Raw genomic sequence first — 13,831 nt, forward strand, 5'->3', positions numbered from 1 at the left:
TTCTCCCCATTCTCTCTCTCTCTCTCTCTCTCTCTCTCTCTCTCTCTCTCTCTCTCTCTCTCTCTCTCTCTCTCTCTCTCTCTCTCTCTCTCTCTCTCTCTCTCTCTCTTTCTGCACGAGGGGACGGAGAGGGATGGGGAAGTCGCCGACTAAGTGAAGCGGCCTTGCTGTAGATGTGCTGTGTCTCGCTGCATTGTTTCTGACCCAGAAGATACAGGGATGACCCGTCATCCATGAGGAGCTAACAAAATGGATGAAAATGAAATGGTTGGGAGTGGGTACTCGCCTTTTGAAGTGGCTACCATCCATGCAAGGGGGAAAATCCCGTGTGTGTGTGTGTGTGTGTGTGTGTGTGTGTGTGTGTGTGTGTGTGTGTGTGTGTGTGTGTATTTGGAAGCATATTCAGAAACTGATACGCTGTCGAGGTAGGACTCGAACCTACAGCGTATCAGTTTCCGAATATGCTTCCATCGAACTCCTTGTTAGTCTCAATCGCGTTTGCAAGGAATTAAAATGTAAAAAGTCAATGTGGTTGATAAGATAAAAAAAAACTATGTATTTGGGACCATTCAGTGTGTTGTAATATATATATATATATATATATATATATATATATATATATATATATATATATATATATATATATATATATATATATTTATATATATATATATATATATATATATATATATATATATATATATATATATATATATAATATACACAATATATATATATATATACACACATATCCAGAAATCGTTTCAATTTTTGCATGTATGCCTCCTCGAGCTCCTCGGTGTTGATGGCTTAGAATTAAAGTGGATCGTGGTTGATAAATGTAAATCTGATCACTGGGACCCATTCAGTGTTGAACATGTATATGTGTACATGTGTATTTATATATATATATATATATATATATATATATATATATATATATATATATATATATATATGTATGTATGTGTGTGTGTGTGTGTGTGTGTGTATGTATGCACGTAAAGGACGAGCGTGACAGTACATGAGATCCTTACTTCGAGTATCCAAAGGTTTTTATTTTTTCGTGAGCCTCGAAGAATGTGAAGTCGACCTTTACTTCGACGTCTTCGCGCTCGTCTTTGGGTAAGACGGACATCGGAAAAGAGAACTTAAAGGGACCATTAACCTGAAAAAGAAAAACAAAAAAACTAGAAAATTCAAGAAGCAGGAGAAAAAACTCAAACTCAAGAAGAGGTGGATGAACTCAAAAACTCGAGAAGAAGAATTCGAAAACTCAAGAAGAAGAATATCAAAAAGAGTTAGAATAAAGGAAAAGAAATCAAAAACATGAAATAAAAAACAAGACTCAAAAACTTAAGAAAAATACAAAAATTCAAGAACTCTAAAACTCGAGAACTCAAAAACTCAAGAACTCAAAAAACTCAACAACAAGAACTCAAACTTGATATTATTTTTTCTCCTTCATGCGGTCACTCAAATCCCCGAGAGCACAGACCCCAGAACCGGAAGTAGAAGAACTCAAAAACTCAACAACAAGAACTCAAAAACTTAATTTTTTCTTCTTCATCCGTTCACCCAAATCGACGAACCTAACCCACAGAATCGGAAGTAGAACTCAAAAACTTTTTTTTCTCTTTCATCCGGTCCCCTAAATCCCTGAACCCAGACCCCAGAGCTGGAAGACGATTTAAAAAGCGCTAAAAAAAAAAGAAAAATCTCCTTCATTCGGTCCCCCAAATCACCGAACCCAAAGCCCAGAACCGGAAGATTTCAAAAACGCAACAAGAAAAAAAAAAAATCCTTCATCCCGTCCTCCAAATCGACGAACCCAGAGCCCAAAACCGAAAGAAGAACTCAAAAACGCAACAAGAAAAAAAAACTCCATCCAGTCCCCCCAAATCGACAAACCCAGACCCTAGAACCCCAAGAAGATTTCAAAAACGCAACAAGAAAAACTAAAAAGAGATCTTTCATCCGGTCCCCCAAATCCCCGAACCCAAAGCCCAGAACCGGAAGATTTAAAAAACGCAACAAGAAAAAATAAAAACTCAAATATATATATATATATATATATATTATATATATATATGTATATATATATATATATATATATATATCAAAAACGCATATATAATATATATATATATATATATCCTTCATCCGGTCCCCCAAATCGACAAACCCAGACCCCAGAACCGAAAAAAATATTTAAAAAACGCAACAAGAAAAAAAAAATCATTCCTTCATCCGGTCCCCCAAATCGACGAACCCAGACCCAGGAACCGAAAGAAGAACTCAAAAACGCAACAAAAACTCAAATTCTTTTTTCTCCTTCATGCGGTCACCCAAATCCCCAAACCCAGATCCCAGAACCGGAAGGAGAAGAACTCAAAAACTCAACAACAAGAACTCAAAAACGCAACAAGAACTAAAAAAAAAAAAATTCTCTTTCATCGGGTCCTCCAAATCCCCAATCCCAGACCTTAGAAGTAGAAGAACTCAAAAAATAAAAAAAAAAAAAAAAAAAAAAAAAAAAAAAAAAATCTCCTTCATCCGGTCACCAAAATCCCCAAAACCCAGACCTCAGAACCGGAAGTTTGAAGAAGAACTCACGTAAAAGAAGGTCTTTGTGTCGACCTTCTTGAAGTCGGACTTCTTCCCCGGAAGTCTCCAGTCCTTCCGGACGTAGAGTTCGAGGGTGGCGTTGCCCTCAGCGTCCTTTGCGTTCGCGAACTTCCCGACGGCCGTTCCTGTGATTGCGTCAGCGTCGGCCAAATGAGTGAAGGGCATGTCAACAAAAGCCTGGCGTAAAGAATAGATAAATAAATAAAAATAAGATAAAATCAATTAGATAGAAGAAATAAAATAAAATCAAACAAAATAAAAGGATAAAATGAGAATGAAATATAATAAAACAATTAGAATAAAATAAAAGATAAATAATATCAATAATGATAATATTAATGACAATATTGATAATATTAGTATTAATAATGATATTAATAACAAAATAAGAAAAATCAATAATAGTAATCATAATAGCAATAATAATGAAAAATATTAATAACATTAATATTAATGATAATATTTCTAATAATAACAATAATGATGGTAACAATAAAAATAATGATAATCATTATCATTATTATAGCATGACCCGTCATCCACAAGGAGCTAAGATGAGAGGGGGAAAGGGTGGTGGGTGGGAGTGGAGCAGGTGGGAGTGGAATGGGGGGGACTGGGAGGGGTGGGGGTGGAATGGGGGGGAGTGGAGCAGGTGGGAGTGGAATGGGTGGGAGTGGAATGGGTGGGAGTGGAGCAGGTGGGAGTAGAGCAGGTGGGAGTGGAGCAGGTGGGAGTGGAATGGGTGGGAGTAGGTACGTGCCTTTGATTTGGCTACCTCCCTTATAATGGGGAAAAAGCCTCTGATATATAGATAGAATTATCATAATGATGATAATGATGATGGTGACGATGATGATAATGATAAATGTATAGAAGATATAAATATTCAAAATACATTCATTGCGTGAAGTTGTAATCTATAAAGATATATTATTTGTCTAAATTACTATATTAAAGGTGATCTATATTTAGTCATAGGCATAAAGCATATCCAATCTATATACTTCCATATTTTGAAGATGGACTATATTTACTTCTATATATTTTATTGATTCACTATATTAAATCTATATACTTCTATGTTTGAAGTTGGGCTATACTTAGATCACAAGGCATAAATGGGTATTTCTATATTTTTCTATTAACAGACTATATTCAATTTATATAATTCTATATTTGAAGATGGTCTATATTCAGGTCACAGAGCATAAATGGGCATGTACTTACCTCTAATTTTCACTAATAGACTATATTGAATCTATATACTTACTTCTATATGTGGGATGAAATAGGGCTGCATATAGAAGGGGTATTCTTCGACTTGCGATCTGGCAACAACGCGGACCTTCCACCAACCCACTAAGGGTCCGCTCGACGTCTTGAGCGATAAGGAAATCACTCCTATGGAAGCAGGAAGAAAGGTTAGGTATCGAGTGTAGAATTTTATTTTATTTCATTTATTTTCTTATTGCTGTTTTATTTTGTTTTAATTTTTTATTTCGTTTTCTTTTATTTTGTTTTTATTTTGTATTATTTTTATTTTGTTTTATTTATTATTGTATTTTATTTTATTTTATTTTATTGTATTTTATTTTATTTTATTTTATTTTATTTTTTTATATTTTCATATTTTATTTTATTTTATATTTTCATTTTATATCGTTTTATCTATTTTTTTCTTCATTTAATTTTATTTGTCTTATTTTTTTTCAGAATATATGTGAGGTTTTAACTTTCTGGTATTTTGTTTATTTTTATTTTAATTGTTTATTTATTGATCAATTTGTATATTTATTTGTATATTTGTTTATTCATTTATCTCTATCTATTGATATCGTGTTTATTAATTTATGATCTACTTGTTTTTATTGATGTACTTATTTACAAATAAATAAATAAATGAATAATTACCTGAACTTGTTTATTAATTTGTTATCTATTTGTTTTTATTGATGTACTTATTTACAAATAAATAAATAGATAAATAGATACCTGAACTTGCTTGCGCAGACACCCAACGCTTGATAATGTAACCGGCAGAGTTCTGAAAAAGAAAATAATGAAAATCAAAATAAAATGAAAAATAAAAAATCAATATCCTTTCATTTTTCCTTTTATTTTTAATATGTAAAACCAAATTATCAAAAGAAAAGTGTGTAGCATTACACCGCTTCTAATTTATGCAAAATTTCATATAACACTTTTGAATTAAGTAAAGTTGGTCTTAAAGGTATAAAGAAAGTGTCTACACTATCTGGGAGAGGGGAAGAGAGTTTCCAAGTAGGAATTTGTACAGTTGGCAACACTTCTGCATGATCCACACTCTTGAGCTACGTGGCAACAGCGCCTGGCGTATTTACAAAACGGATAAACGCATAAAATGCTGAGAATTACCCGTGTAACCGGTTCCCTGTGCGTCTACGCACAAGCAACTTTGCCACATAAACTAAACGAGTTAGGGTATAACTGTGCATGCGTACAGCAAGAAAACGGAATGTGTGAATATGAAAATGAAATTTTCCAAAAAAAATTACAAAAACCTTTTGGGTCTCCGATGCAGACAAAAAACTTTTTTCCAAAATTGAGACTTTGATGTCCAGTAAATTTACAAAAATTGATAATAAAGACTAATAAAAATAATTAAGCATGGTTTGATAAATATAGTGGGAAGGGGGAATGGATGTTGTATGGTTGCTGTAGAGGCATTAAAGGGTTATCATATTGGTTCATTTTCCCTCCAACATTCTACCTCCGACTTCCATTTTTAATAACTAGAAAATGACTTAGCATACAGAAATCTAGACTTCTCTAAGACAATTTCAACAGTATGTCTAACATGCGTATAGGTTTACAATCTAAGATCACCATTTATCTTTCCTGACGGAAATGTAATTTGACAGTTGGAGATTTGAAAATTCAAATTTTGTAACCGAAATCGTTTTTACTCAAACGAACTCTCACCTGTCGGTGATGGTGAACCCCGTGGAAGCCCAGTGTGATAGCCCTTCTTAGTTCTTGGGGCCTGGAACAAAGTACCGGCGGAACCCCCCTAGCATAGGCCAAAGTGAGAAGGAGAGAGCTATGAGGTTGAGAGGAAGAGGAATGAGAGGAAGAAAAGAGAGGAAAAGAGAGATTTGATATGCGCTGATGTAATAACGTTGACAGAAACAAAAATAAATAAAAATAGATAAATAAAAATAACTTGTCGGAGGGCTCGCCTGATATGGGGATTGGATGAAAATGAGACTACGTCTTCTGCAGTTACGTGAAGTGTGGTCGGGGACTTGTACAGTCCTTTTGAACCATCACACGTAGCTTAGTCGCTAGCGTCTTGACTTCGTGATTATGCACGCACAGGTTCAGGGTTCGAATCCCCTGGCAGAGCTTCTAAAAATGTTCAATCTGCCTTATGTATATATATATATTATATATATATATATATATATATATATATATATATATATATTCCTCAACATGTTTTAGGAATTATTTAGTACCTACGTGAACATATATGTCGACCGGCTCCTCATAAGGAAGGTTGTTTGACCGTAACAAAACTACTCGGAATTCCACTGTAGAGGAAAAAAGAGTAATAATATCAATAGTAATGATATTAATAGTGATAATCATAATGATCATGTTAATAATAATAGTAATAATGGTGATGATAGTAACGGTAGTGGTGATAGTGATGGTGGTTATGACAGTGATGATAGTGATAATAGTGATGACAATGATGATGATGATGACAGTATTAGTATTAGTAGTAGTGATGATGATGATGATTCCATTTTGTTTCATTTACAAAGAAGACGTATTATACCCGATAATGATATGAAGTATATTGCATGATCTACTTACAAAGCTGTTTTCGAAATTTTGTCACACACACACACACACACACACACACACACACACACACACACACACACACACACACACACACACACACACACACACACACACACACACACACACACACACACACACACACACACACACACACACACACACACACACACACACACACACACACACACACACATACCGACTTGTAGGAGCGTGTAGGCGCTTCGAGCCATTTCGACAAGGATGGTGAGGAACTTGCTGGTTGAGGCGACTTGGGTCGAGTTCTTGAAGACCAAAACTTTACTTCCGCTCTTATAGCCGGTTACCGAAAGGGTCAAATTGCCGCTCTGCAGGTCCTTGGGAGTCTGTGAGAGGTGACGGTCAAACGAGTATTAATTATAACGTTGATGATAATTATAATAGTAATGATCATATTAAATTATAACCTCAGATGATAACAACAATGATGATAATAGTAATGATAATGATAATATGATGGTGATAATAACGATGATAATAGATAAAGATAATGATGGCAATGATAACATTGATAACAATGATAGTAATGATGATTATGATAACAATAAAATAAAAAATTATGATAAATGAATAAATAAACAATAATGATAATAATAAGAAGAAGAGGGAGATGAAGAAGAGGAAGAACAACTCGAAGGTATTACTGGAAATAGTGCAAGAGGATCCATGATGCAGGACCAAATCTTCAATTTACAAAATCTTCACGACCACAGTTGTTTGTGTACAGAGAAGAACCGGCGGGTTGGCCCACGTGTCGGGAAGCATGTGCTCGGCTCACAGAGTGCTTTGTTATGGCTTGCTGTTTCCCAACCTCGCAAAGACCACTCCAAAACCGAAAAAATAATCGGGGAAGCGTCTGCTCGGCTCACAGAGTGCTTTCTTATGGTTTGCTGTTTCCTAATCTCGCGAAGACCACTCCAAAACCGAAAAAATAATCGCCAAAAAATAATCCCTCAGCTTAAACCAGGTCGTCCTCGTTCTCACTATATATAGACCTCTAAGATTTTTTGCTCACAGAGTAGTTTCTTATGACTTGCTGTTTCCCAACCTCGCGAAGACCACTCCAAAATTAAAAAATAACCGATCATACGCCATGTCTTCCTCGTTCTCACTCTATATAGACACCTAAGATTCTTTCCCAACAGAGTTCTTTGTTATGGGGTGCTGTTTCCCAACCTCGCGAAGACCACTCCAAAATTAAAAAATAATCACTCGGCATACCCCATGTCCTCTTCGTTCTCGATCTATATAGACCTCTAAGATTCTTTCCTCACAGAGTTCTTTGTTATGGGGTGCTGTTTCCCAACCTCGCGAAGACCGTTTCAAAATTAAAAAATAATCACTCGGCATACCGCATGTCCTCCTCGTTCTCGATCTATATAGACCTCTAAGATTCTTTGCTCACAGAGTACTTTATTATGTCACGCTGTTTTCACAAAGACAGCTCCAAAACATAATCACAGCTCCAAAACATAATCCTTCTTATTTTCGAACTATGAACCCAATTCCAAGGTTCTTTGGATTTCTGGCGTCTTCGAGACACCAAGATTGGGAGCCTATTTGCCGGAGGCGAGTTGAAGGGCTATCACACTGGGCTATATTTCCTCCAACATCCTACCTCCAACATCCTACCTCCAACCTCCGTTTAAATAATTAGAATATAACTTCGCTTATACAGAAATCTAGACTTTTCTAAGACCATTCTAACAATATATCTAATATCCGTACTGGTTTATAATCTCTCAGTTCATTATTCAGTTTTGCTTTATACGACGGAAAGATGGTTTTATATTTGGAAATTTGGGAAATGATACATTGTAACCGAAGTTGTTTTTGGTTAAACGAACTCTCAACTGAGGTTTTAGGTTGGTGAAGTCCACACGTATTTCGTCCCCTCTCGACAATCTTCTGTATTCCTTGTGCGTTTGATCCCCAGTGCTTGTTGCATGAAAACCACACGACTTCTGCGCTTTGAATGATGATTATCCCTAAACCTCGTTCACACGGGGCAAGTTGAGAGGCAAGTCAAGTGTGCAAGTGACCCGAACAGGAGAAGAAAGCGAGCAAGTACATTCTCACACAGACCAAGTCAGAGGCAAGTGGCCTGTGTGAACATGTACTTGCTCGCTTTCTTCTTCAGTTCAAGTAACTTGCATACTTGAATTACCTCTCAACTTGCACCGTGTAAACGAGGATTGAGGGGTTTCGCATTATCCTCAGGGCACCAGGCCTGAGCGTGTGTGGGGTCAATGAAATTGAACAGTTCTTTCTCCTTTTAGCCCAGGCTGGGCATCTATTCGTCATCAACTACAAACTATCGCGTGGAGGATCATTAATGTATTTAATTGGCCGTAAAATGATGAAGTTATAAGATATAAATAAAACAATAAAAACTGCGCAAATTAATGAGAGAGAGAGAGAGAGAGAGAGAGAGAGAGAGAGAGAGAGAGAGAGAGAGAGAGAGAGAGAGAGAGAGAGAGAGAGATAGAGATCCACGTAGATTTTCCTTTTTCTTCGAAACTCTATTTCTCGCCTTCCATTCGACGAAAGGGTGTGTGTGTGTGTGTGTGTGTGTGTGTGTGTGTGTGTGTGTGTGTGTGTGTGTGTGCGTGTGCGTGTGCGTGTGCGTGTGTGTGTGTGTGTGTGTGTGTGTGTGTGTGTGTGTGTGTGTGTGTGCGTGCGCGAGCGCGCGCGTGTGTGTAAGGTCACAGCATTACCCATAGACAGGTCATATATGAGCTCTGAGCTCTCATCCGGGAGAGTAATAGCTGTCGATCACGCGTCCAACACGTGATCCAAGACTGTGATGAACCATGGTGAATCGCATACAGACGTAGTGGCTAGCGTCATGACCTCTAACGCTGAAGGTCAGAGATCGGGCACCGCAGGAGGATTAGAGGCTTCGCTAACATTACAATCCGTTACTCTTCCTCTTGAGCAAAACGGTAGCATGTTTGTTTAAACCATAGCTGACGATCATGAGTCCAGCACGTGATCGAAGACCATGAAGAAATACACACACACATACACACACACACACAGACATGCGATATACATGCATGCATACATATATATATATTACAAAGGATTACAAAGGCGGAGCATGCCGAGAGGAGACCTTTTGGTCCATATCTGAGGTCGGATGCGAAAAAATATCATAATGATAACAAATCAATAAAGGAATAAATAAGAAATATAATAATGTAAATAATAAACAAAAAACATAGCTATAGTTAAATAATAAACAAACAGGTAAATATATATATATATATATATATATATATATATATATATATATATATATATATATATATATACTCATTCTTTAGTTTGTTTATGGACTTTTTCTTTTTCTTATCAGTCTTTCTCATATTTGTAACTACAAATGTCTATCATCACAGCAACTTTAGCACTTAATACTTCACTATTTGTCTTACCCTCTCTTAATATTTATCTCTTATCATCTAAGTGTTAACAACATTTATCTTCAAACGGTTTGATGAAGTGCGCGCAGTTCATTTGTTCAAAGACGCAAATAACCGTTTAATTGTTCACTCGCTAAATACGGAATAAACGACCATTGACGTAATTACTCGGTGGAGCTCATGCGCGCCCTGACGGGAACCACGGAATTGAACGAAAGAGACTGGCTATAACTTATGGGGAAATAGAAAGATTCACACGGAATTGAAGTGGTCGAATGAGGTCAACTCAACCTTTCTTTACTGCAAACGGGGTTGATATGGAGATGAATAAAATCGTCTGACGGCAACGGAGATGAAAATGGGTCACCCAGTTGGAATGGGTTAGTTGAGGAGCTGAGCAGTGTGGCGGGAGGGAGGAATGACCCTTTATATATATATATATATATATATATATATATATATATATATATATATATATATATATATATATATATATATTATATATATATATATATACATATATATATTCAAACTTATTACCCTTTTTCAGAGAAAATTGAAACTCTCTGAAGAGGATCACAGTTAGTGGTCGAAATATACAGATTAGTTCATCTCTGATTTTAATATTCTCTGAAAGTGGGAAATAAGTTTGAATCATACTTTTGTGTCACTACATAACGTTACTCTAATAATAATATATATATTTATATATATGTATATATATAGTATATGTATATATATATGTGTATATATATATGTATACATATAATATATGTATATATATATATGAATATATGCTGGTAACCACTTAAGAAAAAGAAACACAGATATCCCAAGCGCTTTCGTGTGATTCACATCCTCAGGGGAGAATACAGTATTCTCCCCTGAGGATGTGAATTACACGAAAGCGCTTTGGATTTCTGTGTTTCTTTTTCTAAAGTGTTTACCAGCATATTTCTGATCACGTGTTCAAGTGATTTATTTGCATATATATACATATATATACATGTATATATACATGTGTTGAAGTTCTAAAATTAATAGGGAGTAAATAGATAAATAAATAAATGAAAACTCCAAATAACTTGCACACTTCACTCTGGTATAGTTGGCACACTTTACATACTTCGTTCAGGTTAATCGTCAGGCAACTTCATTCAATTCAGGATTAAAACGAGAAAAAGCCTAACTGAAAATGGTTATCACACTGAGCTATATTCCTCCAACCTCCGATTCATCGGTGCTACCGTCCACCTTCAGCACTTTTTCCGCCGTCAAATCACTGTGGCAAAATATATATTTTTTCTCAACAATTGTTAGGTCGTTTGATATGCTGGAGGAAAATCAACTTCCTTCAGCAAATCAGACTCCTTTCCGAAAGCTGCGGGGATTGTAAATTTACTCCCGACAGTCGAAGGAAAGATCGCCCAGTGTGATAAGGTGCTAAACAACGATAAGACTCGTTACCACAAAGGGAATTTGAGGACCAGAATGAACAGATGAATACATAAATAACTATATGAATTATATGAATAAATGAATTAATAATTAAGTAAATAAATTAATATATAATCAAATTGATACACAAACAAACAGATGAATAGATAGATAATCTATAAATAGACAAATGAATAAATTAATAAAGTACAAAAACAAGTATATATAATTAGATAAGTGAATGATTCAATGAACATTCAAATGAATAGATGAATAAGTAAAAGTAGATAATAAATGAATAGATAAGTAATATGAATAATGAATAAATGATAAAGAAATAAACAAATATATAAGTAAAAATAAATGGCAAATAAAAAGTAAATAAACAAATAACACAAACAAACAAATAGATATGTATGAAATGGAGAGTAATTGAAAAATGAAGTTGATGAATTGACAAATAAGGAAACTATAATCAAGTATGTATAAAATGAATAGTAAATAAAAAGTAAATAAGTCAACAAATAATCAAACAAACAAACAAATAAATAGGTCAACAAAGCCTACTCCCTGATGCCACGTCAACCTTTAAACATTTCCTATCATGTGCCGTAATGATCCAACCTTTGCGATGATTTTTAACAAGAAGAAAGGCAGCAATCCTCAATTTCTGCTTTCCCAGAACCCTTCACACGTCTCTCTGAATAAAGAATTCAATCCCACGGAAGAACACAAACCTTCTGTCACATATTCAAGATTTTCGTCAATTGTTGTGAATTTGAAAGCTTGGAAGGCGATTTCGCTGACAACAAGGATTCGTGTGACAGTACTTCGATGACTGGCGAAATTTTACTTAGGAATTTAAATCTGCTGAGATAGAATATTGTATATTATTTTTCATATTAATGCCTAACTGATGAATAAATTCATTACAGTTTGAATAATTTGAGATTTATTACGGTATCGTTGTATATTTAATTAGTCTTGATATATTACCGTTTTCTGTTCTGTACCACGTTCATGGAGGTACGGGTCGATGGCCTAATGATTCTCGATGTTTGTAGCGGAAAGAAAACGCTGTGAACCATTTGATTACAGTATCCTAGACTTCCTTTAGGACAATTAAACAATATGTCTAATATCCTTATAGGTTCAACAAATCTTAGTTCGTGATTCAGTTGCCCAGTATATAACGCAAAGGTGATTTGACGTTTGGAAATCCGAAAAGTGAAATATTGTAACCAAAGTCGTTTCTACGCAAGCGAATTCACCTGAGTTAGATATTATGTGACAGGGGCTTTGGAATGGAAGAGACTGCAAGAGACCATACGGCCTACACTTGGTAGTTCCATGTCCCTTGCCATCTGTCATCCCTATCCATAAGTTTATCTCATTTTCTCTTGAAACAATCATTGTTTCAACGCTCAATAATTGGTTACTAAATCTAATTCTTTCGAAGACTGATAAGGCGATCGGATCGCATTCAAAAGGATTAGAATCGTATATATAAGTGATTTATAAGAATCTCAGCGTTGTGTTTTGAACCTTTTTCAATTAAATTTGTACACACACACATACACACACATACACATATATATATAAATATATATATAATATAATTATACATATATGTATGTATATATATATACAGTATATGCTAATAAGAATACGGGTACGTGTGTTCACTTATGCAAAGTAGACCACTTGGAAAAAGAAACTAACGAAGCAGAGCGCTTTCGTATATTACATCTTCGTTAGTTTCTTTTTCCAGTTGGTCTACTTTGCATACATATATATATATACAGTATATATATATATATATATATATATATATATATAATATATATGATGCAATAATATTCCTGTAGGTTGGTTTTCCGTTACCCTTCTCCTCGCCTCACTCTCACCAACCAGGCCATCACAAACTAATCTAGTTAATCCATATATATGTTAAAATAATCATAGACATATTTCTAAGAAAAAATATTAGAAAAATAATTTGTGATTGACAAAGTAAAATAGAGGTAGGGTATTAGAGAAACTGTGAGGCCAACAACTGCTATCTTGTTTACATTGTGGGGCACACTCTCTAGTCCGAGTTTTATCCCTGACTGGTTTCCGCAGAGGAATGAAGTTCTTGTCTCGAATTTTAGAACAAGTTTTTGCTGTTATCTCATTCAATGCTACATACGTGGCACAAAATATTTATCTACCTACCTACCTATCTATCAATCTATGTTTTTATCTATGTTTCTATTTATCTATTTCTCTATCCATCTAGCCATCTAGCCATCTGTTCATCTACCCTTCTATTCATCCATCTATCCACACAACCATCCATCTATTCATTTATATATATATATATATATATATATATATATATATATATATATATATATATATATATGAAATGTTTCAATATGTGGTGTGTGTGTGTGTGTGTGTGTGTGTGT

General features: G+C 35.0%; 1 protein-coding gene across 2 annotated transcripts in view; it reads right to left on the minus strand.

Annotated features, from left to right (window-relative positions):
* Window positions 1–13,831, minus strand: part of LOC143041423 (CD109 antigen-like) — a 132,632-nt gene that overhangs the window by 37,640 nt on the left and 81,161 nt on the right. For both annotated transcript variants that reach the window (XM_076213269.1, XM_076213268.1), the window contains exons 4-9: window positions 6,677–6,842; window positions 6,130–6,200; window positions 4,621–4,672; window positions 3,899–4,029; window positions 2,617–2,805; window positions 1,038–1,168 (exon numbers count right to left, since the gene is read on the minus strand). In XM_076213269.1, coding sequence (XP_076069384.1) covers window positions 1,038–1,168; window positions 2,617–2,805; window positions 3,899–4,029; window positions 4,621–4,672; window positions 6,130–6,200; window positions 6,677–6,842 — 740 coding nt within the window. The remainder of the gene's footprint in view (window positions 1–1,037; window positions 1,169–2,616; window positions 2,806–3,898; window positions 4,030–4,620; window positions 4,673–6,129; window positions 6,201–6,676; window positions 6,843–13,831) is intronic.

This window comes from Oratosquilla oratoria, chromosome 31 (assembly GCF_046742065.1).
Source record: "Oratosquilla oratoria isolate Oo_2021 chromosome 31, ASM4674206v1, whole genome shotgun sequence".
Lineage (NCBI taxonomy): Eukaryota > Metazoa > Arthropoda > Malacostraca > Stomatopoda > Squillidae > Oratosquilla > Oratosquilla oratoria.